General features: G+C 45.5%; 1 protein-coding gene and 1 long non-coding RNA gene across 4 annotated transcripts; one reads left to right on the top strand and one right to left on the bottom strand.

Moving 5' to 3' along the window:
- Positions 1–346: 346 nt before the first annotated feature.
- Positions 347–23,268, top strand: ATP6AP2 (ATPase H+ transporting accessory protein 2). 3 transcript variants are annotated; one of them, XM_001512956.6, is made up of 9 exons: positions 347–451; positions 8,115–8,245; positions 10,293–10,421; positions 14,024–14,119; positions 15,004–15,141; positions 17,150–17,203; positions 18,344–18,493; positions 18,860–18,979; positions 22,035–23,268. In XM_001512956.6, exons 1-9 carry the CDS (start codon positions 400–402, stop codon positions 22,227–22,229), a joined length of 1,065 nt encoding a protein of 354 aa, XP_001513006.4. In that variant the 5' UTR covers positions 347–399; the 3' UTR covers positions 22,230–23,268. The 3 variants fall into 3 exon arrangements, with proteins under 3 accessions (XP_001513006.4, XP_028939274.2, XP_039770570.1); XM_029083441.2 differs by lacking the exon at positions 347–451 and adding an exon at positions 597–744; XM_039914636.1 differs by lacking the exon at positions 347–451 and adding an exon at positions 6,364–6,482.
- Positions 22,950–27,145, bottom strand: LOC114818267. Its single transcript, XR_003766120.2, has 3 exons — positions 26,936–27,145; positions 25,853–26,012; positions 22,950–23,512 (listed from the first exon to the last, which is right to left on the bottom strand). It is a non-coding gene; the product is annotated as an uncharacterized LOC114818267 (long non-coding RNA).
- Between the last annotated feature and the right edge of the window lie 568 nt (positions 27,146–27,713).

The following is a 27,713-nucleotide window of genomic DNA, read 5'->3' as shown; positions in this document are numbered from 1 at the left end:
TGATGACCCTGTATCTCCCCCAGCGCTTAGAACAGTGCTCTGCACATAGTAAGCGCTTAACAAATACCAACAATATTATTATTATTATTATCAGGATGAATGAATGACTAGATGAATGAATGACCAGATGAATGAATGACTGGATGAATGAATGCCCGTCCCGGGCCTCCCCGCCGCCTCGTGACGAGCTGTCAGCTGCGAGGGGGGCGGGGCGAGCCCCGAGCTTCCGCCCTGCCATTGGCCGTCCTCCCCGTCCGTCACGGGAAGCCCCGTCCCCTGATTGGCGGGCGGGGGCGGGGCTGCCGGAAGTCGCCGCAGCGGAAGTGGAGGGGGGCGGGGCGGCGGCCGGTTCCCCTCCTCCGCTCTCCTCAGGCTCCGCGGGGCCGGGCTGAGGCGGCCATGATGGCGGCGGCGGCGGCGGCGCTGGCCTTGGCGTCCGTCTTGGTGTCCGGTAAGGACTTGTTTCGGGCGCGGGGCCCCCGGGGTGTGAGCGTGTGTGTGAGCGTGTGAGCGGGCAGGTCCTGCCGCAGTGCGGGGAGCCAACGCCCGCCCTCCCCCCCGCCCCCGGCCCGAGGACCCTCCTTCCCCTCAGCTCCCAGGAAGGGCCCAAAATGGGCGCCTTGTCCGTCCGTCCGTCCGGCCTCCCTCTGGTCTGCCGTACAGCCCTCTGCACCCCGGAGGCCCTCCAGAGATGCGACGGACCCAGTGAAATGCCACCAATCGGATTCGTCGAGCGCTTACTGGGTGCGCAGCGCTCTGCTCAGCGCTTGGGGCGAGGCCGCGGTGGCATCGGGCGCGGCGGGCTCAGCGGGACCACCCCCTTGGCCACCCCGGCCCCTCCGCGTCCTCTGCCTTTAGAATAATAATAGTAGTAAGCGCTTACGGTGTGCCAGGCACTGGACTGAGCGCTGAGGTGGAGAAGCAGCGTGGCGCAGGGGCAAGAGCCCGGGCTTGGGAAGCAGAGGTCGTGGGTTCGAATCCCGGCTCTGCCACTTGTCAGCTGGGGGACTGTGGGCAAGTCACTTCTCTGGGCCTCAGTTACCCCATCTGTAAAATGGGGGTTAAAACTGTGAGCCCCACGTGGGACAACCTGATCCCCGTGTATCCCCCCCCCCCAAGCGCTTAGAATAGTGCTTTGCACATAGCAAGCGCTTAACAAATACCAAGAGTCCGGGCTTGGGAGTGCGAGGTCGTGGGTTCGAATCCCGGCTCTGCCACTTGTCAGATGGGGGACTGTGGGCAAGTCACTACACTTCTCTGTGCCTCAGTTACCTTATCTGTAAAATGGGGGTGGAGATTGAGAGCCTCACGTGGGACAATCTGATGACCCTGTATCTCCCCCAGCGCTTAGAACAGTGCTCTGCACATAGTAAGCGCTTAACAAATACCAACATTTTTATTATTATTATTACAAGCAAATCAGGTTGGACATAGTCCCTGTCCCACGTGGGGCTCACAGCCTCGATCCCCATTTTACAGATGAGATCACTGAGGCACAGAGAAATGACTTGCCCAAGGCCACTCGGCAGACAGATGGCAGAGCCGGCGTTAGAACTGTTAAGCGCTTACTGGGTGTCAAGCACTGTTCTAAGCGCTGGGGTCGATAGCTAATCAGGTTGGACCCAGTCCCCGGCACGTGGGCGAAATCGGAGGGAATAGGAGTTAATCCCCATTATATAGTTGAGGAAACTGAGGCCCAAGTTAAGTGACTTGCCCAAGGTCGCACAGCAAATAGGTGGCGGAGCTGGGATTAGAACTCAGGTTCTCTGACTCCCAGACCTGTGCTCTTTCCACTATTCCATGCTGCTTCTCTACTTCTCTACCCATTATGATACTTGGGGTAAAATTTTAGCGATTAAAATATTCGGCATGAATTTATAGAGAATTGTGCCATTTGTTTTCTTCCACTAACGAGCTCAAACGTGAAATCTCAACCAATTAAATTTTGGTCTGAGCAAAAGATGGTATTTATTGAGTGCTTATGTATTAAGCACTTGGTTGAGTACAGTAGAGTTGATAGACACGTTCCCTGCCGACAGCAGACTTACAGTCTAGAGGGCTACACAGTCTAATATTAGTAATAGAATTGATTTTTATTTTTCAACAATCAGTGGTATTTATGAAGCACTTCGTGCATGCAGAGTAGCATTGTGCTAGACACTTGGGAGACTACAGTAGGGTGGGTAGATAGAATCCCTGCCCGCAAGGAGCTAAGAGACTGGAGGGGGAGAAAGACATTAAAATAAATTTTAGATGGATATATAACTAAATGGTGTAGGGGTGGGGTATTTAGGGATTACAGACCCAAATGCTCAGGCAGCACAGAAGGAAAGGCAAATCTGGGCAAGTGAGGGCTTGTTCAGGAAAAGCCTCTTGGAGATGTGATTTCAATAGGACTTTGAAGGTGGGGAGAGTTTGGTGGTCTCTCAGATATGAATAGGCTTTTAATCAATGATTGGTATTTACTGAGCACTTATTGCGGGCAGAGCACTGTTCTGTGCAGTTAGGAGAGTAAAATACAAGAGAGTGGTAGACATTCCCTCCCACAAGGAGGTACAGTCTAGAGGGGGAGTTTAGTGTTCTCATATAAAGCAGAATAACTTTGTTTATGGCAATTTTACTTATGGGTCCTTGAGCTTTTCTTTCAAGATTTGTTTAGGTGACTCAAGCCAGACACCCGATACAATCAGTTTTGCCTTAATGGCTTGGGTCAGGTGAAATTAAATCATAGTCTTCTGCCTTGTGACTACCCATGGTTTTTCTGTTTTAATTTTTTTAAACTGTTTCCCCTTGTCTGACTCGCATAAGGTCACCGCACAGTGGAGGCAAAACACTGAGAAGCAGCATTGCCTAGTGGGTAGAGCACAGGCCTGGGAGTCAGAAGGACTGGATTCTAATCCTGGCTCCACCACTTGTCCCCAGTGTGACCCTGAGTGAAACTGTGTGACACTTCATTTTGCCTGGGTTACCTCATCTGTAAAATGGGGATTAAGACAGTGAGCCCCATGGGGGACAAGGACTGTGTCCAACCTTGATTATCTTGTATCCACCCCAGCACATAGAACTGTGTCTGGCAAATGGTAAGTGTTTAACGAATACCATAAAAATGGACAAGAAGGAAGAGCAGAGCCTGGAGGAGATTGGAAAGTATAACTATTATATTTTGCCAAACACTTTATACAGTGCTGTGCACAAAGTGCTCAGGAAGCACCATTGGTTGATTGGAGGCATGGAGAAGTGTAGGGGCTGAGGATGCTTAAACTAAGAAAAGCGGCTCATTGATAAACTTCCCTTAAATTATGAAACCAAATTGGGAAGCTATTGCTTCATTTTTCAAGATGTTTAAAATCGCATTGTTGTCGTGACTGTTGCCATGATTTCTAGCCTGTTCATTTTTTCAACAAAAAGTAGTTCCTGTCAACTTTAAGGTAAATCATTAATTATATACTGTAATCTCCATGTGGACAGGACATGTATCTACTAATTCTGTTGTACTGTATTCTCCCAAGCACTTAGTACTGTGCTGGGCCCACAGTAAGTAGTCAAATACCATCGATTGATTAATTTACCTGCCTCATTTTGCCTTAAATCGACTAAAAATAATGTATCCCCTCTTAGATATGGATTTTACTCAACTAGGAACTGACAAGTGTTCAAGTAGATTGAAACTCTTAGTTTGACAAATTGTGTAACTCAAAGCAACATCAAATTGCCTAAACATTCAAATCCTAAACTCCTAGAATTGCAATAAGTCAAATGAAAACGTCATTGTTGGAAAGCCATATTTTATTTCTGTTTTCACAAATCTAAAAATCAAAATAGAAAAATGTAATTGCTCTTTATTTTTTGGTTACAACAAATGTTTGGAGGTCACATTGTATTTTTTTTCTCTTGAGTCAGAAACTGCTTACCACACTATCGCAATCTCATGTTGCCTGCTGGGAAATGCAGTCTCGTATCTCTTATTAAAAAGTAGGCTTTGAGGGAAAAATATTCAAATACAGTCTTCAGTGTAAGAACTGTTGCTTAGCTATCATTGCAAAAGTGGAATTCTCTATTTTTACTGGAGCTACTTTTTTTGGTTTTCAGTAATTTCTTGTTCCTTTGAACATTATAAATTGATACCATTCTATCATAATAATGGTATGTGCTAAGCACCTACAATGTGTCAAGCCTTGTTTTAAGTGCTGGGGCAGATACGGGCTAATCAGGATGGACACAGTCCTTGTCCCATGTGGGGCTCAAAGGCTCCCCATTTTACAGATGAAGTAACCAGGGCACAGAGACTTGCCCAAGGCTATGCAATAGACAGTGGAGGAGCTGGGTTTAGAATCCTGGTCCGTGCTGCTTCCTGCTACTTTACCAATCTCTTGATGTGGTTGATTTAATAAAAAATGAGGATTTGGGGGAGAGAATATCTGACCGCATGACTGCATTTAGCAAATATATTCTGAATTTTATAATTATTATTAATATAACTATACTTGTGACCTTGGACAAGTCATATAACTTTTCTGTGCCTCAGTTACCTCATTTGTAAAATGGAGATTAATACCGTCAGCCCCAGTGGGGCAGGAACTGTTTCCAACCTGATTAGACTGTCTATCCCAGTGCTTAGAACAGTGCTTGACACATAGTAAGCGCTTTACAAATACCATTATTATTACTATCATTATAATAATAATTATATTATAATAACTATAATGTAATAATATTATATAATAATGATAGTATTGTACTTACCCCAGTGCTTTCTATATGCCAAGCACTGCATTAAATGCTGGGTAGATTCAGGATAATCATGTCTAACATAGTTCCTGATCTTCATCTGGCTCAAAGACTAGGTAAGAGGGAGAAGAGGTATTGACTCAATTTACAGATGAGAAAAGTGAGGCAAAGAGAAGGGAAGTGACTTGCGCAAGGACAGCAGGCATGTGGCAGAGTCAGGATTAAAACCCAGGCCCTCTGACTTTGAGGAGGCCCGTACACTTTCCTCTAAATCATACTTCCTCGAAATAATGTTTAGCACTTGGAAAAGTATTCATTGTCTCTAAAGTACTTAGATGGGAATTGTCTGATCCTTAATGAGTGAGGTCCCTATTTTTCAGATGAGGGGAGGAAGCAAGCATGTAGAGGTTGTCTTTCACTTTCAGAGAGGAAACCTTCAAAGCTATGTTTTTAAAAAGTAGGAATGAAGTCTCTGGTCATGTGCTCTGTCCACCTAAGAGCAAAAATGTTTTTGAGGTGCACTGATTAATGCACAGTTTGGAATAGAATTTGCTAAAGGTTAAAAATTCTGCCTTTCATCATATAAACTGGGGCCAATTACTTAGTACAAGTTAAAAAAAATTGGATTTAAGGGACCTTGAAAACCAAGTCAGAGCAAACTCTTCTGGGTAGATCAATCATGCAACCAACACCTACTTTAGGTGTAGAGTATAAAATAAATTAGGCTGGTACTGAAAGAAAATCACGCAATGGGAATGTATAATAGAATGAAAATGGAAAATCAGACCCACAGCCTAAATGTACTGTATTTTTTTTTAAATTAGTGGTGCTCACATCTGTGCTATTTCAGACACTGTTAAGAGCTGAGCTGATAATTTCACTGTGTCAGAAAAAAGTTGGGAAAATGTAAATTTTTTTTCTGCAGGTCTTTGATCCTTATCTGCAAGTCTGAGGTTAGCAGTAATAATAATGGTATTCATGCACTCAATCGTATTTGAGTGCTTACTGTGTGCAGTGCACTGTATTAAGCATTTTGGGAGAGTACAATATAACAAAATGCACACATTCCCCACCCACAATTTTTCAAACTCTTACTTTGTGGTGAGCTCAGCACTGAACTAAACAAGATCATAAGGTGGGACATAGATAACTTGGTAACTCAGAGCTCTGGAGTAGCCGTGGGTAGGGTGGAGAAAAACTGTGCAACCAGAAAACCCCCCAGACTCCTGTGCTACAGCTCCTCCATGCCTGCCCCGGTCTTGCCCAAGTCACTGCCACAATCCTCAGTTCCCCCGTGTGAGTTCCTCATCCTGAAGCCTCAGGTCAAGGATCGTGCCGGAGAGTCCTTCATATACCAGAGAAGTATAAATAAGTACCATTTGCCTCGTTCCTTTGGCAACTTCTCTAGGTAAACTCGCCTGGAGGGGTAAAAACTACTGATTGCAGTTGGGTGTTCTACTATCACTGTCCCGTTCTTAGGAAAAAAGGGTTTTCTTGTCGAGCTGGTTGCTATTCCTGTCTTCTGTTGGTGTAAATATGCTTACTGTCCACATAACAGCACCATGACATATTTACAGTCAACAGCAACCTCATTTACATACCTACTCATTTGTTTAAAATTTCCTCAGGTCAAAAGAATACCAGGCATGCGTGATATGGTTGCAGAGTTTTTTCTGCCAGGAGCCACCTTCTCTGAAGAAGGAAACTGCTATGCTGCCTTCACTATACAACTATTTCTGCTTCTACTAATCATGGTATTTGTTTAAGTGCTTGCTATATGGTGAGCACTGTACTAGGTGCTGGGGTAGAGCCAATGTGATTAGGTCAGACACGGTCCTTGCCCCACTGAGGCTCCTGATCTATGTAGGAGGGAGAACAGGTATACTTTTGGTGTAATCTGGACACCCTTTTTGGAGATTTATTCATGGTGATGTTTAAGCATCTTTTTTGTGCACATCTCTGGACTCCGTGCCCACAAGGAGTTAACAATCTGTGGTAGGGGTAGGAGACATACAAGGGGAGAAAATAGGCATCAAGTAACCCTCCCTTCCATCTCCCCCTTTTTATTATTATTAAAGTACTTAGGATGTGTCAGGCACTGTAACAAGCACTGGGGTAGATAAGGGATAATCGGTTTGGACACAGTCCTTGTCCCTCTTAGGACTCCCAGTCTTAATCCTCATTTTGCAGATGAGGTAACTGAGGCACTGAGAAGCCAGGTGACTTGTCCAAGGTGACACAGCAGACAAGTGGCAATGCTGGGATTAGAACCCAGGTCCTCTGACTTCCAGGCCCATGCTCTTTCCACTAGACCACACTGCTTCTCAGCCTGATCCCCTTCCCTGTCCTCATAGTAACAGCACTTTTTTTTAATGTTCAGAATACTTACACAAGCCCTGCTTCGCTTCTTTCTCATCCTTCTTCCCTTCTCCCTCCTTCCCCTTTCCTCTCCCACCCCCCTTCAGGGGAGCCAGAGGCTGAGGCCCTGAAGAGGCCCATGGCCTGGGGCCTCAGTGGTGGAGGGCTGGCTGGTGCTCTTTAATTCACCCAGGGAATCTGTCCCCACCCAAGGGCAGAGTTAATAATAATAATGTTGGTATTTGTTAAGCGCTTACTATGTGCAGAGCACTGTTCTAAGCACTGGGGTAGATACAGGGTAATCAGGTTGTCCCATGTGAGGCTCACAGTTAATCCCCATTTTTACAGGGTTGGACACTACTATGGTGGGGGGGGCTACTGAGCAGAAGCCTGAGGCCATCAGTCATCCCTTGTCTTCTCCCCCTACCCCCTAACCTGCTGCTGTTTTCCCCACCCCAGTCCTTCTCTTCCTAAAAGCTCTTCTAGAGTCATACACTCTCACCCCTACCCAGTGGGTGGGGGGAAGTAATTCCCATTCTTTTCTTTCTGGTATCTGTTAGGGCTGTGTGCCAGGCACTGTACTAAGGGCTGAGGTAGATATAAACTAATCGGGTTGGACACAGTCTATGTCCCACATGAGGCTCATGAATCTTAATCCCCATTTTACGATGTGGTACCTGGGGCCCAGAGAAGGTAAGTGACTCTCCCAAGGTGTCACATAAAACAGGTGGCGGAGCCGAGATTAGAGCCCACTTCCTTCCAACTTCCAGGCCCGTGCTTTGTCTGCTAGGCCATGCTTCTTCTCTCAGAAACACCTTCAGTGTCATTTCCTTCAGACCTCAGATCTTCAGTTCTCAGACCCTTCTTCTCAGACTTGGCCATCTCCCTTATCAATCTATCAGTGGTATTGATGGAACGCTTTCTAATTAATTATGGTCCTTGTTAAGCGCTTACTGTGTGCCAGGCACTGTTCTAAATGCTGGGGTGGATACAACTCACCTGACCGGGTTTTAACTTTTTTGTTGCAGGAGTTTTCGGGGATGAGTTCAGTGTATTAAGATCACCACAGTCTGTTGTTTTCCGAGACGGAAACTGGCCGATACCTGGGGAGCGAATAGCAGATGTGGCTGCGTTATCCATGGGCTTTTCCGTCGAAGAAGTAAGCATATGTGTAGTGAGTGCATTTAGAGCAATTTGTAAGGAGCACTTTTTGTTGCTGAATTTAATTACATTGACAGGTGACTTTGGGAAATATGAGGTATTCTCAAAAAGTATGACTCCAGTTAAATTGACCACACTGCATTTCCTATGATAAACAGATGACAGCTTTGGGGATTTGGACTTAAGCACTTTCCCCCCAAAGTTGAATATAGCTGAAGTTAAATAATCCCAATACAGAGAAGAGAAATTGACCCAGTATAAAACTCCAGGGGCCTTAACCCCTCTGTGGACAGCCAAAAGAAACCTGAGAATCCTTGTGATAAAACTTAATACCGCAGCTTGATACTTTGCGTCTTCTGGCTGTCTTATTGTTTCCTGGTTATAACTGAAGGAAGCCACCAATCAATATTTAGCTCCGATGGTAGAAATGTCACGCTAATTTCATTGTCTTTTGATTCATTCGACTGATCCCGGAAGCCTTCGGGCCTGTATCTTTGGGGAAAATCTTTAGTTGCAATACTGCCTTGGTAAAACTGGATTTTTGGTTCTGCAAACCGAGGGGCAGAGGGTGATCGGGGAGAAGCATTGTTGGACTGACTCCTCTCTCCCTCCTCATGCTTTGGCTGCCTATCCTGCCACTAAAATGCTATCTGAGAATCTCAGAGGACAAAGAGTTGAATTTCAGCAAAATGGCATACTAATGACCCTCTCTAATTTTTTTGTATTGTCATTATTTAAAAGTTAAGGCTCAGGTTACATCTAGGAAGAGAATTGCCAGGAACTTCAGGGTGAGGGGAAGGCAAAAGCATCCTGGTATCTTTGACTCCTTTTCCAGTGGACTGCAGAGAGGCTATATAATTTTAGTTTCTTGAAAGCCTTGTCTAGAAAATCAATTCTTGATTTTTTTTTAATGGCATTTTTTAAGAGCTTACTATATGTCGGGCACTGTTCTAAGTGCTGGGGTAGATGTAGGGTAGTCATGTTGGACACAGTCCCTGTCCCACTTGGGGCTCGTATTCTTAATCCCCATTTCACAGAGGAGGTAACTGAAGCCCAGTGAAGTGACTTGCCCAAGATCACGCAGCAGACAAGTGGCAATGCCAGGACTAGAACCCAGGTCCTTCTTACTTCCAGGACTGTGCACTATCTACTAGGCCATGTTGCTTTTCTGTTGTGTGCTTTTCTTGTTTGTGGGATACCCCCACTCTTGTTCCTTTTCTTTCCTTTGGCTGATGTGCGGCGATCTCACTTGCCATTTAGGGCATCTCACTGGCCATTTATCTCTGCTCATTAGCACCTCCACTGAAGTTGAACAGAGTCTGGGAAGATTGCTGAAACTGTCAGATTTGTGGCTCTCTCACACAGCCCTGTTTCAGCCGTTTCAAAGTGTTTAGGAATGGAATAGGAAAGATCATTCAGAGAAGCAGTATGGCCTCCTGGATAAAGCCACAGGTCTGGAAGGCAGCAGACCAGGGTTCTAATCCCAGCTGTATCTCTTGCCTGCTATGGGACCTTGGGCAAGTCACTTCACTTCTCTCTGCCTCAGTTCCCTCATATGTAACCTGTCCTCCCTTGTATTTAGACTGTGATCCCCATTTAGGATAAGAGATTATGTCCAACCTGGATATCTTGTTTCCTTCCCAGTACTTAGTACGGTGCTTGGCACATAGGAAGCACTTAACAGAAAGCGTAACCATTATTATTAACACCACGAATAATAATATTAATAATCAGTCTCCCTTTTTGGTAATCAGAGACCCAGCCAGATTAAGGCCCTTGTGGGTCAGTCTCCATAGCCGAGGGTCTCTCCCCATTTCCTCCAGGGCTAGTTTTTGCCCTGCAGTGGTGGGAAGAGAGAGGCTGAAGGGCAGAGGGAAGGGATGCTATCCGACTATGCCCTCTTCACTGTAACCGTGGACAACCAAGAGCCGATTAGTGGCCGTAGTTACATAATTAATCAATCTTTATCGAGCGCTTAGATGAAATGTAGGGCGATTCGTGGGGAATTGATAACAAAGCATTTCTTTCTTCTTTGAAACATGTAGGACCTTTCTTGGCCTGGCCTGGCAGTGGGTGATCTGTTCCATCGTCCTCGAGCTACTGTTTTGGTAACAGTGAAGGGAGTGGATAAACTGGCCCTGCCCAAAGATGGTATTTCATATCCTCTTGAGAATGTGAGTATTTATTGTCAGGAACCCAAACAAGTGCAGCTCCCACGGGCTTTTCTCCTAGGAGCTTAAAACACGCAAACTAACCTTCTGGTTTTAAATGTGCTACTTGATTTTTAAAAAAATTGACTCTGAGGACAAATTGCTTGAGTGGTGTAAGCTTAATGACTAAGAAGAGATATATGCTCACTCAAGGAAGTTAGTCACAGTTGCTACACTTAAGAGGATTAAACTCCTCTTCCCCTTTTTCAGGCACTTTGACTTGGTATTTGGCTTTTAAAACTGGAGGAAACAGGCATGTTATGCAGTCTTATTAGACTGAGAGAAAATGGCACTTTGTTCTGTTTGCATCAGAATCGGTAGAAGAGGAGTGATTTATTGGGGGTGTGTTTATAAAGTTTCAACTTTTGCACAGTGCCTTTTTGGCATTCATTTACAAAAAATAAACTTTCACAATTCAAGGGACAATTATGGAGAATCACTAGGAAGAACCTTTATGGTAGAGAAGGAATCTTAGTGAGATTTCAGTATCTGGGCAACACCATATAACCCTTGAATATAGAGAGATATATTGTTCTGAAGGATGGGCAACAGGGAGGTTTATAGCATCTCCTGATGTAACTGACCCTGTTGAAGAGAAGGAATCTCCTAGTTTTAACATAAATCCATCAGTCAGTGATATTTGTTGAAATTTTACTGAAGGTGAGGCTTTTAGGAGTCACTCAATAGAGTAGGTAGACACAATCCCTGCTCTCAAGAATCTTTCACTCTTGTGGGGAAGACAGGAATGATCTACAAATAGTGAGAGGAGGAGGAAGACCAAGGCTGTAGTAAAAAGTAGTATGACTATATCAAGGTGAAAGCTGAATAATGGAACAATCAATCAGGTGAATTTATTGAGCCCTTTCATGTGCAGAGCACTGTACTAAGCATTTTGGAGAGCAAAACATAGCAATGTAATGAGCATATTCCCTGCCCACATGAAAATAAAAATTAATAAAAACGTTTACATACTGCTGTAGCTAGGAGTAAAGTACGTAAGTGCTAACAGTAAGAGGGGAGCTTTGGGTTGATGTGGCTAAGGTATGAATCAGGAAGGCTTTCTGAAGGGGATGGAATTTTAGAAGGACTTTGAAGGAGGGGAGACCTGGGATCTGGCAGTTTTGTCTGATGGCAGATGGTAATCATTAAAATATCTTCCAAACGAATGGCGTTACGTGAGTTTTCCCCCCTTTGCTTCCCCTTTTTAAATTTTCTTCTCCAAGAGTGTGAGGGTAAGGAAGTTCCTTAGCCTGCCCTCATTATTTGAGCATTTTTAAATGGAAAAAGAGCATTTCTTCCTGGTAGACTGCTTTGGCCTGTTGAGCCAGTTCACGAAGACGAGCTTGTTCTTTTCAGTGAGCGCTGAACACTTAGGGAACGATCATTTCTGCCAAACTGTCAGATTTCCCCACTTTGTATAAATTACTCCCTAATAGTAAATTAGGTACTCTGGGAGGCATATTAACACTTTTGAGCCACAAAAGGACTATTTAATGGAGTAATTTGCTAAGTGGTTCTCTAGTGGCCTCAGAAGTTTTAATGAGCCCAATTCTGTCTCTTGTAATTTGGGCTATTGTAAACCTTCAGAATTCACATGCGGGTGAAAGAATGTCTCCCCATCCCCTGTTCTGGGCCCTCCCCCCTTACAGAATAAGGGATTTCCTCTTGGTTTTGCACCATGAGCCAGTGGTGGGTTGGAATAGTGCTTTCCCTCCCAGTAGTTAGAAGTAATAGTATTAGTAGTGATGGTATTTATTCAGCACTTGCTATGTGCAAAGCGCTGTACTAAGAGCTGGGGAAGAATACACAGGTGGGAATCAGACATGTTCCCTACCCTTTGGAGGGGCTCGCAATTGAAAAATAAGAACAGAGGGAGAGAGGACTGGTGCCAGACCCAGAGAGAGATTAAACAGGACACTAGGAAAATGTTAGAAATGTAGATGAGTAGGGCACTGTGGTCAGAAGAGCTGAATTTCTGGCTTCTCCTGTTTGAGTCCACAATCCCTGCCGAGGCCGCCGTGACCGCCACAGTTTCAGCCGTCATGACCTCCCTGGGGCTTTGTGGAGGCCGGCCAGGCTGAAGCTGCTACTCTCTGTCCCGCTAGGGAGGTGTGAGGCAGGTCTGGAATGGAGGTTCCTCGTTGTCAAAGGGGAGAGCCTATGCAGGTCCTGTAGTGGAGGAGGCCAAGGCCCTTGGGGGGGGGCATGGCAGGCATCAGGAGTGGCCACATGGCCATCTGGTTCTCTGGGCCCTTGGCATCCCTAGGATTGTGTCTACACTTGTATTTTGGAAATAGGCTTGGGCCTGGGTTGTAGCTGGCAGACCCGGGAAGGGATTTTCTTGTAGAACCAGGCTTAATCTTCATTTGAGCAGAGATTAGAGGAGAGGAGGTCTTAAGGCAGCCGAGGGTGGTGGTGTACACTTGGAATGAGAACTGGAGACTTGTTTAATGTGTATGCTGAACAACACAGAGTAAATTCAAAAGTCACAGAAGGATGGGACCATGATCTGTAGCTAGATACTTTCTGGCCATCTTTTACTAAAATATGGTGACATTTATTGTGTCAAAGATGATGATAAGCAAAATGAAAGAACCAGGAAGGGGTAAGGGGAGAGGGTCAGGGAAAAGGATGGCAAAAGACAGGAATAGAAGGGAAAGGAAACAACGAGCAAGGAAGGCTTTATCGGCTTCGTATCTGGCCTTGCCAAAGAACTGGCCCTTCTGCAACCTTGACTGTATTCATGGTGGGAAAAGAAGAGTAAAGAGGAGAGATTAGAGAATGAGGGAACAAGAGTAAGTGTTTCTTTTTCCCCAGTTTGTTTCCTTCCAGGAGAAATGAGAAGAGCTCAGTGGAACATTGGGGAAAATGAGATAAAAAGATAGGATGATTAGGCAGGGACAGCAATACTCCTGAGGTTACTTGGTGATTGCAGCCAAGTCCCCTCTGCCTAGTTGCTCCTCTCTTTGTGGATAAAACGGGGATCGTGATGGTATCAGAAAAAAAAGATTGCAAAGCATTAAGCAATTAGACACCTATCGATAGAGATCAGAAAGCAGTTGCAAGTGTGGCTTGCTGGTTTTCGGCTACATGTGGGGCGTTTATAGCCGCTGTTATCCCTGCTGCCGCTCTGCATTTGGTGGTGATGAACCACTGGGGTGGGAGAGTGGGGGGCAGTCCATGACCCGGCAGGAACCCCGAAGGAGAGCCGGCTAATGGGGGCCGTGGGGGCTGCAACGGTTACCAAGGCAACTGCTGGCTGGGTCAAGTACTGTGGGCACTTTGGTGAGAAAGGGGTTCTTTGTAAAAAGCTTCCCTGTGTGTTTGTCAGCCCTTCCCCACTGGGCCCACCCGGTGTGCCCCAGAGGGATCCCAGTAGGAACGGGGCCGGGGGTGGGGAGGCTGGGGCTGGGCCCACCCCGGGCACTCTGCCTCCTCCATGCCCAGTCTTCATCCTGCTGGGAGATGCCCCAGTCGTCCTAGGTCGGAGACACTTTGGCAGAGAAGGTCTTCCTTTAAAGCGGTAGCTGACGATTTCTAATGGATGTTCCGTTCTTGTGTTCCAGGCAGTTCCTTTCAGCCTGGATCGTGTAGCAGATGCCATCCACAATTTGTTCTCTGAAGAAACCCCTGTCGTTTTGCAGTTGGCTCCTAGCGAGGAAGTGAGTGGTTTCCTTTTCATTTCATACTTGAGAAATATTTTTTTATGGTATTTGTTAAAGTGCTTACTGTGAGCCAGGCTCTGTAATAAGCACTGGGGTAAGCATGGCTTAGAGGATAGAGCACAGACTTGGGAGTCAGAAGAACCTGGGTTCTAATCCCAGTTTCACCACATGTCTGCTGTGTCCTTGGGCAAGTCTCTCTCTCCCTCAGTTACCTTATCTGTAAAATGGGGATTAAGACTGGAAAAGCCGTCATGCGATGCTTTTTCAAATTTGCAATTTGACGTGATTACACTTCAGAGCCTGAGCCCCCTGTGAGATAGGGACTGTGTTCAACACAATTATCTTATGTCTACCCTGGCATTTAGTACAGTGCCTGGCACTTAATAAGCACTTAAAATACCACTATTATTATTATCATATTAATAATAAAATAATCAGATGGGACACAGTCCCTGTCCCATATGGGCTCACCGTCTTAATCTCCATTTTACAGATGAGAAAACGAGGGCACAGAAGTTGTGACTTGCCCAAGGTCATGCAGCAGACAGGTGGCAGAGTTGGGATTAGAATCCTTATAGACTGTAAGCCCTCTCTCTCTCTCTATTGCTGAAATGTACTTTACGAGTGCTTAGTACAGTGTTCTGCACACAGTAAGTGCTCAGTAAATACAACTGAATGAATTAACGCAGGTCCTCTGGCTCCCAGGCCTGTGCTCTTTCCATTAGGCCAATGTTTCCCTTTTTCCCTTCATTGATTGTAATTTGTTAAAGTGGTTTTTGTTACTTAGTATGGTGAGAATGTTTACTGTCAATAATTTAGATATACTGAATTTGGAATTAGTACTGGGCATGGTTAAACTCAAAATCATTGTCTCATTTCAGAGAGTGTACATGGTGGGGAAGGCAAACTCAGTATTTGAAGACCTGTCGGTCACATTGCGACAGCTCCGTAATCGCCTGTTCCAGGATAATTCCATTCTCAGTTCCCTCCCTCTCAACTCTCTGAGCAGAAACAATGAGGTAAGCAGCACAGCGATAACATCACTGTTGCTTTTTTCTCCCCTCCTCACACCAGTGACTTCCAAACAGATTTGTTTTTTAGGGCAGAGAACAGCAATCAGTGGTATTCATTGAGCGCTTACTATGTGCAGAGCACTGTACTAAGTGCTTGGGACAGTACAATACAGTTAAAAGATGTGTTCCCTGCTCATAAAGAGCTTACAGTCTAGATGGGACGGCAAAGACTCTCTCGCAGAAGTGGGATGCGTGTATTCATGTCTAATTCTTACTCTCTCTTGACCAACTCCACTCACTCCTGGGTATGGCTACATTAGGATGGTAGATGAGGTTCCAAATCTAAGATTGCTCTGTCTGGTTGGACAGAGCCCAGCCCAGAAGTGTGGTCTATCACGATGCCCCCAGTACTGTGGTATTCAATCAGCTAATCAATCAATGGTATTTACTATTTGTCAAGCACTGTATTAGGTGCTTGGGAGAGTAATAGAGTTGGCAGACACGGTCCTTGCTCACAATGAGCTTACAGTCTAGAGGGCATTGCTAGGTCTCAGAGCTCTTTCAGACCAGCCGAGCTGGTATCAGTGATTCCAGAAGCTCATCGTAGTACTTAGCCACTGTTTCTGATAGGTGGGGGTACTCTAGACTCTTCTGTTTGGTCTTCTGGATCACTGAGGATGATGGGGGTGAGAGCAGGGGTGGTATGTTGCAAGTAGCACAAAAGAGGAAAACTGGAGATGCCTTTCCCATTACTTGCCCACCTACCCTATCTGGCTGATTATGAAAACTGGGGGAAGAAACTGCAACTTCATTCCTTCATTGGTATTTATCGAGCACCAAGAACCTGTGTCTGCCAGGAAAAGTATTTCATGCTGGGCAAGAATCAATAAGTAGGGCCCTGTCCTTAGACCTCATGGGGGAAGTTGAGAGGTTGATAGTGGGCACGTGAGGAAAGATTTAATTCTTAAAGACTAAGCAACATTGAACAGAAGGGCTTCAGAATATTGAGTTGATGAGCCATTTTCACATTTGTCTTCATCTGAAGGTTGGGAGCGTGGCTAGAAGTTTAAAAAAGAATTTTAACCAGAATGCTGGCGAGGTGGACGGATGACTGTAGGCTCAGATCCCCTTCGTGGGAAGAGCCTGAATTGGCCCCACAAGCTTTTTGTTTATTATGGGTTTTTTTTTCCTTTTAATGGTGTTTAAGTGCTTACTATGTGCCAGGCCCTGAACTAAGCACTAGGGTAGGTACAAAGCCAATCAGGTTGGACACAATTCAATATTCCATGGGGGGCTTACAAGTTCTTGGGCTGGGCCCGGGGCTGTGTCCTGCCAATAGAGAGGTAAGAGTGGAGCTGACTGTCCTGAGGCTCCATCTCCAACGTGCACCTTTACCAGCTCCAGCTGGTGGTGACCAAGAGACAGCAGGGGGCTGGTGGCACTGTCCCAGCAAAGTAATTTGCCTACCTGAGCCCAGTTCCAGCCTGTTTGGTTTACTTTCTGCACTGGTTTTGAATGATCTTGTGTTCTCTTGACCTACAGAAATGTAAGACAAACCTTGCTGCCTCCTTTTTGGTAACTGGTCCTTTGGGGCTCCTCCCTCTCTTCCCCTGAATACCAGTGGAGTCAAAGGGAGGAAATTCTAATCTGGCTCTCTGTTTTATCCCTGCAAGTCCCCACATAGTTATTTTGCTCAAAACACATTTTTCTAGTCTTTATCCAGGAGTTGAGAACCTGAGGGAAAGCTTTCTTCCAGGATTTTTAAGAGTACAGCTCTTCCTTTTTTAGCCTGTAACATGCCGTTTTAAGAAGAAGGCACGTTTTGTGTGTGTTTTCTTTTCTAATAGCCGTTAAGGAATTTATACCTTAAATCCTCATGGCTCATGGTTTTTAAATAAAGTTACACAATATGGACTATCCTTTAGAAAAACAAATACATTCAGGGTGAGGCTTTGTTTGAGCAATGGTGAGCACAAATATCACTTTTAATTTTTTTTTTCCTTTTTCTCTTTAGGTTGACCTGCTCTTTCTTTCAGAATTACAAGTGCTACGTGATATTTCAAGTTTGGTAAGCAGATTGCTGTAATAGGAGAAACTTTTCTCCTTTTTTTTTGCACTTAGTCCTTAGTAGTAGCAGATATTATTCCTAGCCCTGGCCCAACTGTACTTTGGCCATTGTAAAAGAATAACTGTTCTAATAAGTAGTCTAACATCTGACATAGGGAATTGAAGATGAGAATGATGCTTTTAGGATTTGGGGATTTAGTGCAGTTTGTGTTGTATTTTTTATGAGTCCCTCCATTCAGAGGAGCCAGTGAGGAAAACTAGATAGACCACCACCACCAGGGAGCGAGAGCTACCCAAGGTCCATTTTTGCCTTTGAGTTGCTGGGACACACCCCTCCTCCTCCTCCTGCCATTAACAGGACAAAGAGGGATACCATGGGAAGCCAATAGAGCAGTTCCTTCCCCATCTCATGCTGGGGTAAGACCAGTGATGGGTTTGTGGTAATGTTAAATTGATTTCTACTGGGATTTGTTTTCTTTTTGCACCTGATGATGGAAAAATCATCCTAATATCCAAAGCGGAAAGACCATTCTCTTTCACAGTTGGATGCCCAGCATCTCTCTGCTGGACTTTGGCTGGAGCCAGATAGGGGTGGAATCTGGGGCCTTAGTTTAGCCCTAACAATTATGGGATTAATTGAGCGAGGACTCTCTACAGTTCAAAGATGCTTTGCAGAGCTGTTACTGTACCATTGTGCCTGAGTAGTCCTAGGAGGTGCACAAGTCTGTCTCTGAAAATGCAGTGCTGCAGTGCTTTGTGGAATGCTGCCCTTCTGTCTGGGGCGGCGGTGACTCTTGACCTGAGGACGCTGGCATAGGTTCCTCCCACGCCAGACTCTTTGCCAAGTGTTTGGAGGAGCAGAAGGGGTACAGAGCAAATAAGCATCGTTTCCACCCACCTCTGCTTCCTGGCCCTCAGGAGAGGGGCTTTTTACCACGGCATCTGGGAAGTGTTCAAGTCGCTGCTAGAAATAGGGGCAGATGCTTCATTTGGTGTCCAGGCAAAGCTTCCTCAAGTTCTTGACTTTTCCTGCGATATACAGAGGGGAAGAAAAGGGTCAGTTTTGCAGAGTAATTGTCTTCAAGCTAGATCATTCTTAAAATTCATCGGGGCCAGGCTGATCCCGTTTTTGGTTTTGAAGCTGTCTCGGCATAAGCACCTGGCCAAAGACCACTCTCCTGACCTGTATTCCCTGGAGCTGGCTGGCTTGGATGAGATTGGGAAACACTATGGAGAAGACTCTCAGCAATTCAAAGATGCTTCTCAGATTCTTGCCGACTTCCTACAAAAGGTGAATTTCTCTGTATTTAAAATGAGGCCCAGTCCTTGGTTACAAAGGGGTCTATCTCTCCCGTGGCCAGGGGTTGGGGGAGGGGATGCGAGAGAAGAAAGCTGCTCTGGCCAGCCAGCACCCCCTGCCCCTCATGTGACAGTTGGGGGCGGGCGGAGGGTTGGGCAGAAATTGTTGCCACTTTAGTACGGTGGCAGACCCATAAAAACTTAGCTGCATTACTCTCTTAATAGCGATTAAGAGCCTGCAAATTAACAAGAGCACACCCCCAGTTTTTGGGAATTAGAAGGGCAAGACTGCCTAAGTAGCAGGCCCCCAGAAGGGACTCTATCTGGAGTAGGGGCCCTACAGCATTACCTTTTTCAGTTTGCAGATGAAATGTCCAGTCTCTACGGTGGTAACGCGGTCGTGGAGGTGGTGACCGTCAAGACCTTCGACACTCCCCTTGTGAGGAAAACCCGGTCCATCCTTCAGGCTAAACAGATGGTAAGTAGTTTGTGACGTGACTTTAAAAATGCAGTGAGCATTCTGATATCCAGTATCTCAAGGAGCAGGTTATGCTTTGGAAAAAGAGGGTTGGAAAGGGACCCCTAGGTCCAAGGCCTACGTTAGGCCTCAGGAACAGAAACTAAATCACAACTTTATTCACCCAATCGTATTTACTGAGCGATTACTGTGTGCAGAGCACTGACTAAGCAACTGGGAGAGTACAGTATAACAGAAAACAGACACATTCCCTGCCCACAATGAGCTGACCATCTAAAGGGGAACTCTCCAACATCAGAGGACATCTGGAATAGAATTCAGATGAATTGATATTCAAAATATAGGGGGTTTGCTATAGAAGACTCATTTCTTCCCCAGTTAAAAGCCTACTGCCCATTTAATAAAGACTTAGGTTTCTTTGTCATATCTCCCTGTCATGTGAGAATGAAGCCAAAATTTGAGTATCTGCCTAGCCCAAATGCAACATCTGCGTCTATAGGCCAAACATATTTTTTGAAGAAAACTTGGCTGTAGAAAACTCCAGTTTTGGCTGCAATCCGCCTGGGATGTCTGCCTCCATTCATGGGGGCTGCTTTGGACAGACAGATCCCAAAGTTTTGGGCAAGTGCTCCTAATTGTTCCCAGTGTGAGCTCTGAGGTCAGAAAGTCTGCCACCCTCTAGCCTGGTCTCTCCCTGAGCTTTGCCCCCAAAGGGCCTCAGCAATCCCCAGAGCCTGGCAGAGGGATGCAGTGTGCCTAGGCAGATGCCAGGAGGGTGAGGAAGGGTGCATAAGGGCATGATTGCTCCTCCCAACTGAAGTGAGGCAAAAAATCAAACGGTATTTATTGAGCGCTTACTCTCGGCTGAGCACTGTTCTCTGCGCTTGGGAGAGAACAAGAGGAGAAGCAGACACGTTCTCAGCCCATAATGAGCTTACTGTCTAGAGGAAAAAGACACAGATCAAAGTTTCCTAATGTGCCCCAGCTATAGATCAGACACCTAGCTCTTTCCTACTGCATGTGGATTCCACAAGAGCTTTTTCAGCTTACCTTTATAGATGGCCAGGGTAAGTGTGCTTTCTGTCCTCCTTTTTGTTGACACCAGTCAGCTCAGCCTCTGCTTGGCTTTCCTTGTCCCCCCTGAGAGGCAGGGATGAGAGGAATGAGTGACTCACTTGGTTCAGACTTTTCTGCTGCTGAAATAAGCAGGGAAAAATATTGCTTTTAGTCAATGGACCTTGTGTTTTGCCACTGAAATCCTATCTTTGGGGAGGACAAAAAGTATTCCTTCTAAGAGTTGTTCCCTCTGAAAGATTTTTCCTGCCCAATTGGATTATCCTCTTTTTCCTCAGCAAACCCTACACAGAGGCTATAAAATTGGCGTTCACTTCTTTAGTGATAACGCGTTGGCCTCAACTGTTTGTGCACTCACAGCTAGCTGTGGGCTGAACAAAAAGTAATCTTTAACTAGTTCACCTCTACGAAGTTATTAACTGCAAAACACAAGAGCCAGAGCTGTATTTGGTGTTCTTTCATTTTAGGATATAGAATCATTTGATTTCAAGGTCCAAATAGTCTAAATATCTGCTAGAGAATTTGGCCTTCTAGTGTCACCTCTAATCCAAACTCACTAGAATCCTTTGAAAGGTGTGTTCTTGAATCTGAAATTCCTTCTCCAAACTGGGCCTAAAGAGCCCTATTCTGTTAGCCATAATGCCATGTTGTAAGGTAGTCTTTCCAGGTAGACTTTTGGCTGAATGTTTAGTTATTTCCATTTGTGACCAAGCATTTTTGTGGACTGATACAACTTCTTTATTAAGCCAAAAGTTCATTTTGGCTGTTTATATGGTTTAGAGAAAAGAAAAAGTAATTGAGGAAAGCCATTGGAATTTGACTAAACTTACCACAAGTACAGTGGCACATAGAAATTCTCCATCTCTCTTCTAGCTATCCTTGCTTATCCAATATCCTAATTCTCCTGCACTCCCAACTGTTTTGGACACTGTGGTCCACTCCCTTCTCCTGGAAGCCGTATCAAACCTTGACACTTCCCTGACACTGTCCTCTCCGGCTGCTATCTTTCATTGCCTTCTCTCTCCCACCCCTGAACTTTGGGGGTCAAGGCTTGGTGCTGGGTCCCCTTCTATTTTCCATTTACATCTATGCCCTTCTTCCCTTCTTCCAGTGGTTGCCCATCCATCTATTTTGGCATTAAGGAGAAAAGTCTCACCCTTGGATTCAAGGCAGTCACTTGGCTCTCTTCTCCTTACTCATCCTTGCTCCTCTCCTCCAGCAACAAGCTTGAACACGGTCACTCGTTCTAACATCTTACCTTCTTCTACAGCTGACAGACAAGCACTCTCCCCCTCCTCAGACCTCCTACTCAATCACATCTCCTTTAGAAACTCTCATCCCCTCCTCCACAACATTCATATACATTCATTCAGTTCTATTTATTGAGCACTTATTGTGTAAAGAGCACTGTACTAAATGCTTGGGAGAGTAAAATACAGCAATAATAGACAAAATTGAGAATTTGGAGGCAAGGAGAAAGAGTAAAGCCAATTTTAGTTGGCTGGAATATTTACCCCCTACAGGACTATTAAATTGTGAATCCAGTAAATTCCAACTGTCATAATGCTATTGAGGACTATTTTATATTGGTGGGCAAATTCTCTAGATGAACAGCTTGAAATCTAAGTGCACTTTGTAAATGAATACTAGCTGTAGATTAAAACTGTGATGCAAACATAGTTATGCATACAGCCTTATGCATGGTTGTTTCCCTTTCCTATTATATTGTGTGTCTCCCCCCCTTGGACTCTATCTAAGCTGCTTTGGGGCAGAGATGTGCATTGTACTCTCCCAAGCACCTTCGTACAGTGCTTTGCCAAGTAGGTACTCAATAAATGAAACTGATTTGTAGGATTACTCACGCCAGTCCAGCTTCCCTCGGTCCATTGCTTTCCAAAACTGCCCTGTTGCTTGTGTTCCCGATCCTCACGGTCCGCTTCCTCTGTTTTTAACTGTCTTCTTTCTCTCATCCAAACCACAGGCCAATCCCGGAAGTCCCTACAACCTTGCGTACAGATACAACATCAATTACGCCGTGGTCTTCAATATCATTCTTTGGATCATGCTGGGCTTGGCCTTAGCCGTGGTGGTCATCTCCTACAATCTCTGGAACATGGATCCTGGCTACGACAGCATCATTTACAGGATGACAAACCAGAAGATCCGCATGGACTGAACTTCTCTTGGGTCCGCCAGAAAATGGGGTATGGGCACTTGGCTTCAGAGTGTAAAAATGAATCTCCTGGGGTGGTGTACAGTGGATACTGTCATCTTAATTTATAAGTCAAGATCTGTTTCTCTATTCAGTGTACTTGCAACTCTTTCTTAACTTGAATTCAAAACATTGACATGAGTGGAATTGTTTGCAATGCATACCCTACAGCCTGTTAAAACGGCATGGTATTTTCTTTCTAATTTCATTCCATTTTGTATTTGGAAACATGCTCCGAACAAGTGAAAACACTTAAGAAGTGAGTGACATCCTGTATTGCTTATGTGTGAAAATTGCACTGAAAGTATGATAGAAACATTTTTCTAAATGTTTAAATATTTTACACTGGATAATTAAGATTCTTCTTTGGACTGTTGTATAGTTTGAACCGCTGATGAATCTATTTATGTTGATGTTAATGTCTGCAATGGATTATTAGACATGGAAAGTTGTAGTTGTGCATCTCTACCTCCCTCCCCGCCTGTAACCTGAGGCCACGGCTCTGCAGATTGGAACCCTCTTACCTGTGGTAATCTGTATTTTTCCAACGTCCTGGGCTGGAAACTGAAAAATAGAGCGAGAGGATGAGAAGGAAAACTTGAGCTACAGCAGGCAGACCTTCCCCGTAGCTACCCGTGTCCACTGTGACTCTGGGAGGAGGCGGGGAGTCACTCTTCAGTTTTCCTGGTTTCCCTAGCACTGAATCTCAAGATCCCTGGGTGTTGCAGCAGGGAATCTTACAAACCCTTCATCATTCTAGGATGGCGGGGGAGGGGCTGGCTTGCTCTTGCAGGTACTCAAAGGAAAAAAACAACCCAAAACAGTCCACCTCTGGGAAGGGCAGATCAGTGCACAAAGTATCTAAAGCTAAAAATAGGGCAATGCTTTAGGACTGCTGTTATGAATTTAATTCTACTAGATGGTTGATTCCTATATTTGTTCTGAATATGGACCAATGTTTTTCATGCTTCTGTGTGACTGAAATAAAAACTGATGAGGTGTCCATATTTGCCTCTGTTGCAAACAAGGCCTGTGGGATGGTAAGAGAACATCATCTCAGACTTAGGGGTGGGGGAAGACAGGGAGGCTGGGCTGAAGAGGGGGAAAGGAAGATTATGAAAGGAGAGGGAGGATCAAGAGGGGCAGGGAAGAGTGGACTTACAGACAACCCACTGTTTTAGTTTGGGCAGCAGAGGACAGCTTGCTGCTGTGCTTCAGGCCTGGGTGTACTTCCCTGTCTTCCATACCTAGGAGAGTAAGGAGGTAGATACATGTTAATTTGGACACCAAGCTGTGAGCCCTCCCAGCCGCTGAGGTGCACACACATAGGCCACCATTTTGGGGGGGGGGGTGTCAGATGTGTTCTGAAGAAACTCAAGTGGGCAGTGGGACAGCTTGGGAAATTTCAACAACTCAATTTATGTGGCTTGGATTCCTCATCTGTAAAAAGGGGCTAAAATACCTGTTGCCCCCCTTTAGCCTCTAAGCCCCTCATGGGGCAGGGACTGACTTGATTGTAATTTAATCTACTCCAGCACTTAGTACAATACTTAAAAAAATACCACAATTAGTAGTGTCAGCAATATTCATCAAATGCCACCTGTGGACAGATTATACTAGGCAACCAGGTGCTTACAACTCTGTGCCCTCACATTTAAATTCTAAAGGGGTAGACAAGCAGTCATAAATTGTCCAATATTCAACAGGTAAAAGAATAAGAGCAGATACGTAATGAAAGCAAGACTAGATATATACTAAACCAAGCATAGCTGAGTGAGAGGCAAGAGAAGCCACATGCCTCAGTCTCCATCCCCTTAGATTGAGAGTGCAACCTGATTATCTATCTACCCCAGGGCTTAGTGCAGTGCTTGGCACATAGTAACTGCTTAACAAATACCACAATTATTATGACTAGGAAGGTGGGTGGGGGATAATTCTGAGAATGCCTCTTGGAAGACTTTGAAAGTTCAGTGGTCTGGTCACCTTCGGTGGATAGGTTTTCAGCAGTTGACCAAAAGCTAAAGGGTTGCCACCGCCCAATCGATTAAGCAGTGGTATTTATTAATCACCTGAGTGCAAAGTGCTGTACTAGCCATTTAGAAGACTGCAACAGGAGGGCCTATATTTCCTGCCCTCAAGAAATATGCAATTAATGGGGAAGAACAAAGATTTAACAGGTCGAGGTTGTGAATAATTTTTAATATACCTCAATCAAGAATACCTACTGAGCTTCTACTGTATTAAGCACTTAGGAGGGTACAATAGCATTAGAAGACATGCTACCCCTGCCTTTAGGGGGGCTTACATATAGGAGGAGGAAGAGAATGGAAAGACGGCTATATGTCTACCAACTCTGTTGCACTGTACTCTGCCAAGCACCTACACAGTGCTCTGCACACGGTAAGCACTTAATAAATACCACTGATGGATTGCGCTAGATCCGGGGTACTGTTTATCCTACAATTCTTTGACTTTCCGAAGGTACCATGTGTATTCTCTGCCAGTGCGTAATACAATGCTCAGCACACAGTAAGAGCTTAATTAAGAATACTACGGATGAGTAGTTGTTAGCACATAGGTAGTTGTGGGGAGGGTTTAACCTGGGAGAAGAAAAGTAGGGGAAGGTCTCATTTCAGAAGATATAAAAGTGGTGATCTGGAGGATTTATTCAGAGGGGGCGGGGGGGAGGCTGGGGGAACTACCTGAGAGAATTCAGGGTGCACTCTAGTTAAAATAAATAAGGGCATTTATTAAGCATCTTCTGTGTGTCCAGCACAAGGGGTAGATACAAGATAATCAGATTGAACACAGTCCCTGTCCATAAGGGCTTAAAGTAAGGAGAGAGAGCAGGTATTATATCCCCATTTTGCAGGTGCGGAAGCTGAGGCACAGAGAACAAGTGACTTGCCCAAGGTCACAACAGGCAAAGGACAGAGCTGGGATTAAAAACTGGGTTTCCTCACTCCCAGCCCTTGGGACTTCCACAGGAAAAAATGCCACTGGTGATGTAAGCTCATTATGGGCAGGGAACATGTCTGCTAATTCTGCTGTACCCTCCCAAGCACTTAGTACAGTGCTCTGCACATAGTAAACACTCAATACCATTGATTGATTTTGCTTTCTTCATATAACAGAGCTGGTAGACACATTCTATGCCCACAACAAGCTTACAGTCTAGGGGAATTTAACCTATTACTCCAACTGAGGAGGGGACAGAATAACAGTGTGGCTGTAGAGAAGCAGCGTGGCTTAGTGGAAAGAGCTCAGGCTTGGGAGTCAGAGGTTGTAGGTTCTAATCCCAGTTCTGCCACTCACCAGTTGTGTGACTTTGGGCAAGTCACTTAAGTTCTCTGTGCCTTAGTTACCTCATCTGTAAAATGGGGATTAAGACTGTGAGCCCCACGTGGGACAACCTGATTACCCTGAATCTACCCCAGTGCTTGGTATATAGTAATTGCGTAACAAATACCATCATTATTATTACTAGCAAAACGCAAGAGCAACTACTAGGGGAGCAGAATCGAGAGAAGAGGGAATCCAAGAGAGAGTAAGGGTAGGGAGGGGGCCGAGGATGAGTATCCACTTACGCCGGGGGTCCCTCTGGAGGGTGCGCATCCTCTTCAGAGGGAAGGAGAGGCCAAACTCCCCAGTGCCTTCTGTTCTTGACTGTGGAGGGTTGATGACTCCATTCAGGTGTCCAGTGAGGTGGAGGAAAGAAGAGGACATCTCACTTTGACTTGCAGGCTTCTGGAAGCAAGATAATAATAATTGAGGTATTTGTTAAGTTAATGTTGGTATGTGTTGGTATTTGTTAAGCGCTTATTATGTGCCGAGCACTGTTCTAAGCGCTGGGGTAGACATAGGGGAATCAGGTTGTCCCACGTGGGGCTCACAGTCTTAATCCCCATTTTACAGTTGAGGGAACTGAGGCACAGAGAAGTGAAGTGACTTGCCCACAGTCACACAGCTGACAAGTGGCAGAGCTGGGATTCGAACTCATGAGCCCTGACTCCAAAGCCCGTGCTCTTTCCACTGAGCCACGCTGCTTCTCTAGTTAAGTGCTTACTATGTGCCAGGTACTGTACTAATCAGGTTGGACACAGTCCCTGTCCCATGTGGGGTTCACAGTCTTGATCCCCATTTTCCAGATGAGGTAACTGAGGTCCAGAGAAGGGAAGTGACTTGCCCAAGGTCACAAATGGTAGAGCTGGGTTTAGAACCCATGACCTTCTGACTCCCAGGCCTGTGCTCTATCCACTACGTGATGCGATAGGGAAGAGGAGTCCGAGTCCCCTGGATAACAAATCTATAGATAATCCAAAACCCAAATTGAATCGATAACTTCCATTTCCTCCCCTGTGAAACCTCAACCTCGAAAAGCCTCGAACCTTCAGCTGAAAAGAGCAAAACTGCCTCAGTTGATCTTCATCCCATTTTCTCTTCCTCACCCACTTTGTCAAATTGGCTCACGGGTAGGATCAGGGAGAGATGTCACGAGGGAAAGAAGTAGCAAGGAGGTAGGAGAGGCTGGTGCTAGGCTATGGAAGGGACGGGGGAGGGGGAGCCGGGCCCCTTTCCCAAGTCAGGAAGCAGGGGACTTTTCCAAGTGGCTCTTGAAGCTGGGACTTCATTTATTTTCATTCATTCAATCGTATTTACCGAGCACTTACCGTATGCAAAGCCTTGGACTAAGTCCTCGGGAAGCACAATACAAAAGAGTTGCCAGGGCTGCTGCATCTGCCTCCTCGTTGACCTACTTGCCTTGGGTCTCTCCTTTATCCAGTCCATACTTCACTCTCCTGTCAGATTCTTCTTTAAAAAGCAACCAGGCAGTCCAGGCCTTCCCAGTCTTCCAAAACCTCCAATGGCTGCCCCTCCATCTCTGCATTGAAACAGAAACTCTTTACCATTGGCTTTAAAGGCACTCAGTTGGCTCTCCCTCTCCCACCTCACCTCATTCATCTCCTACCACCATCCAGCCTGCACACTTCGTTCCTCTAACACCACGTACCGTCTGTCCCTCCATCTCGTCTATCCGGCCACCGGCCAGCCCCCTTGCCCACATCCCTCCACTGGCCCGAAACCACCCTGTTTTCCCCCTCCAACCCCATGATAACTGACAGACCGCCACTCTCCACATTCAAAGCCCTCCTAAAACTCACACCCTACTTAATGAATACCACTTACTGATTAGTAATAATAATTACGGTATTTGTTAAGCGCTTACTACGTGCCAAGCACTGTTCAAGATACAAGATACAAGGTTATCGGGTCGTCCCACGTGGGGCTCACAATCCTCCAGAGCTTGAGAAACGCTCATGTAGGTAGTGCTTTTCTGCAGTGAATAACCACTTACTGGGAGAGTTGGGTTTTACCCAGATGCCTTTGGAAAGGTAGTTGGGTCAGGGAGTAGTGGAGGAGGAAGCTAGGGGAGGGTTTCACCCAGGA

The sequence above is a fragment of the Ornithorhynchus anatinus genome, chromosome 18, assembly GCF_004115215.2.
Source record: "Ornithorhynchus anatinus isolate Pmale09 chromosome 18, mOrnAna1.pri.v4, whole genome shotgun sequence".
Classification (NCBI taxonomy): Eukaryota; Metazoa; Chordata; class Mammalia; order Monotremata; family Ornithorhynchidae; genus Ornithorhynchus; species Ornithorhynchus anatinus.
This window is presented reverse-complemented; position numbering and strand designations above follow the sequence as displayed.